This window comes from Papaver somniferum, chromosome 7 (genome assembly GCF_003573695.1).
Source record: "Papaver somniferum cultivar HN1 chromosome 7, ASM357369v1, whole genome shotgun sequence".
NCBI lineage: Eukaryota > Viridiplantae > Streptophyta > Magnoliopsida > Ranunculales > Papaveraceae > Papaver > Papaver somniferum.
In genome coordinates this window covers 8,627,478-8,630,708 of record NC_039364.1, presented here as the reverse complement: position 1 = coordinate 8,630,708, position 3,231 = coordinate 8,627,478, and the positions used below count along the sequence as shown (strand labels likewise).

The following is a 3,231-nucleotide window of genomic DNA, read 5'->3' as shown; positions in this document are numbered from 1 at the left end:
AAGGCGCTAGTGGCGAAGCCAGAGTTCTGTATAAAGAGAGTAAAAAGGAACTGTTTTACAGAGGCTTACGACTAACGAAAGAAGAAAGTGTAAATTTAGGAGAGTGTAAGGAATGTTTTAAGTTTAGGCTTAGGGGAAGTTCTACAATCAGTTGGCACTTGGCAAGTCCTTACTGGGATGCACCCTAGAAGAAGCTACCTACCGAAGACCAAGAAAGTACATGTTGAAGAAAATAATATTGGCCGGTGGAAGAAAAGAACATCAAATTGAAGAAAAGAAAACTAGTGGAATAAAGGGAAAAGATAAAGGAGAGGAATAAAGGAAACACACAATATATAAATCCCATTGGTTTTTTCATCTTTGCAAAGACAAAGGAAAGAGCCGTGATGGTTTATGGAGCTTGGTCTACTTCATGATTTTTTATATAAAAGAGGTCAAGTTTTAACCTGCTTCCCAGGTCTCATTTTTCGATCAATTTGATATCATTTTTATGTTAGAGACGAACTCATTTTCAGACTTCTGTATAATTTACTTTTGTTTGTGAAAAATCTTTACGATGTCTGATGTGTGTGGTTCAAGTTTGTTTCTCTATTTACCGGAAGATGTACTGGTAATCATGTCTAATTATCTAACTCCTAGAGATATCTGTTCAATCAGTTTGTGTTGCAAAAATTTGAATTCTTTCCTTGTATCCTCAGAGAAACTATGGTCATCACAGTGTGAAAGCCTTAATATTGCTAATCCACCAGAAGATGTTGTTGAATGGAGAACTGGTGTTACGTCGTATAAATGTCTATGTAAGTTTATGTTTACTGTACAACCATTACTTGGAATATGGGTTCATCAAAATCCTGAGATTGGCAATTTAGTGTATGTCATGCCAGGGTTTTTGTCATTTGTTGGTTGCCGAATTTTGCCACAACAGCTTGGTCCATTGGGGCTTCAAGATGGATCACTTTTGTGGGCACCAGTTTTTGAGATTATCAGTGATATGTATGGCGAGTTGGCGTTTTTCCTTCATGGGCAAGAGACAGATGGTGAATACCTCTATCCTGGAGCCATTAAACCTGTTGATAGGAGTTGCAATGTTTTGTTACTAGAGGTTGAGCCAAGAATGCAAAATAACGAGTGTAAATTATTGCGCAGTAAGAGCCTTGGTCATCCTCGTTCAGATTGGGAGTCTATGAGACGGAATCATAGGTCAGATGATGGTGGGTTTAGTAGCTCACAAAGGGCGGCTGGATCAAACAGTTCTGTAATTGCATTTGACCGTTTGGCATTTAAAGACAGACAGGAACTGCTTGAACTTATAACGAGTCAAGTAGGTTCAAAGGTTCCTCTTTCAGATTCTGGTCCACTGATCCCTCGATTTGGTGATGGAGGTGATGGCTTTAAGAAAGACTTCAAGCTTTTGTCAGAACGACGGTTGCTTCTTTTGAAGAAGTATCAACATGGCGGAGGGTACACGAATTTGCAGACTATATCTATGGAGGTTGCAATAAGCAAACTAAAAAAGAGGCTTGAAACCCCAAGTAGTACTGGTGAATTTTTTTATGGGGATGAAATTGTTTCGAAGAGAAGAAGTGTTGCCGGTTACCTGAAGGACCGCCTGAAACCGATACTTGGGAAGTTTATTTCGACAGGTGGACTTGTAAATCCAAAAAAAGGTTCATTGAGCTCGGACCTTAAGCATTATTCATCAGAGCTTCATGAGTTTCTTTTGTCAGGTGACATGATAGGGTTCAGTGTACATGCCTCGACAGTGAAGCTACCTACTAATAGTGTATGGCCGAAGATGCATGACGAAAAACATGCCCTCTACAAGTTGCCAACATGGATCCCAACGTCCGGTCAAGAGTATGCTGGCTTATGGGGTGGAACTTTTGGCTGGCCACATGGAAGATCTAGTGAAGTGGAGGGAAAAGCCTTGTTCTTTCTTTTGCTTTCTTATGAAGAATCGGAGGGGAAACAGCTTCTGATTGCACCCAGAATATTAGAAGGTACCGAGTATGCTTATTATCCAAATGGTTCGACAATGTTTACCGTGAAGGTCAACGAGCTATCAGCGGATCCATTTCCATTAGAGACAGACGGAGAATTTTCTACTCTGGACATAATACATACTTATGCAGGGGAAGGTCTAGCGGAAGGTGATAGGTTCCAAGATCCTGGATCTAAACCTGGTTCTCTATTTGTAAACCAAAATGGCCTCCTTGCATTTGTTTGGAAGGAAACCAGAGCTGTCTTAACCCTACAGAGGATCAACCTGCAAGATCTCTTGAGGAAAGGTAAAAGGGTTCCTGCTTTACCTCCTACACTGAACTTCACATTTCAGACGCAGTGGTATTCGAATGCACTCACAAGATTCTCCAACTTCCCTACAGCTGCTAGTTGCCTTTATATAGCAGCATGTTACCCGCCTCGTGTGTATAATTGAATATTTAGTATTTCCCCATCAACGGTTTATTTCTTTGAGATATTGCTCGGTTTACATATTCCAATTCTACTCCTCCACTGTCAGATAATGAAAAAAAAAAATCCTAGTGAGAATGATGTAAAGTATAGTCTTTAGGCGATAACGATGTTCACATTATTGTTGATACAGACTTCTTTACCAGTAAGTCATGTTTGCAAAAATGTTAGAACTCAGTAAGACTCCAAAGTACGTGGTGCATCGTGTAACCTTGACATTTCAACAAGAATAACGAGACAAACAACAGGAATCCTGGTCTCCTAACTTTTGCTCTCAGAGAGTTTTAAAGAAAGGAAGAACTATAACTGCCTCCCGAGTCTCATTTTTCACTCAATTTCATCCCATTTTTTGTATTAGAAGCAAACCCATTTTCGCAATTTTTTGTTTTTCTAATTCAATATTGATGAATGCACATCATTTTTGATTCTAGTATGAGTTAGACTGATTTTTTGGATTATGGGTCTTCTTTTTGATTTGCTAAATACACGGCGTTCCGCTTGATAGAACCCGTAAAACCACCTGAAGAAGATAGTACATGTTTATTTATTTTTTTAGTTCTATCCACAATCTGTAATGGAGCAGTTAAAAGGCAGTGCAGATGTTTATCTTTTTTGGGCTGTGCTAGACACACAAGGATTTCCACTTCAATTTTCACCGAAAGGGAATCGAATGAAATGGACATAATTCTGCGTTCTCTGTATTGGGATATGGAAGGGCAGAAGTGAGCCCATTATTGTGCCTGCCGGTGAAAATTTGGG

General features: G+C 39.5%; 1 protein-coding gene across 1 annotated transcript; it reads left to right on the top strand.

Annotated features, from left to right (window-relative positions):
* Nucleotides 1–387: 387 nt before the first annotated feature.
* LOC113300495 (F-box protein At5g39450-like) lies at nt 388–2,459 on the top strand. Its single transcript, XM_026549695.1, has 2 exons — nt 388–433; nt 699–2,459. The coding sequence occupies exons 1-2, from the start codon at nt 394–396 to the stop codon at nt 2,435–2,437; spliced, it is 1,779 nt and encodes a 592-aa protein (XP_026405480.1). The 5' UTR covers nt 388–393; the 3' UTR covers nt 2,438–2,459.
* The last annotated feature ends 772 nt before the right edge of the window (nt 2,460–3,231 follow it).

Excerpts from the sequence above, each read along its gene's own strand:
- LOC113300495 (XM_026549695.1), top strand. The coding sequence starts at position 394 with ATGGAGCTTGGTCTACTTCATGATTTTTTATATAAAAGAG. Across the intron at positions 434-698 it reads TGATTTTTTATATAAAAGAG|AGAAACTATGGTCATCACAG; the intron begins GTCAAGTTTTAA and ends TTGTATCCTCAG.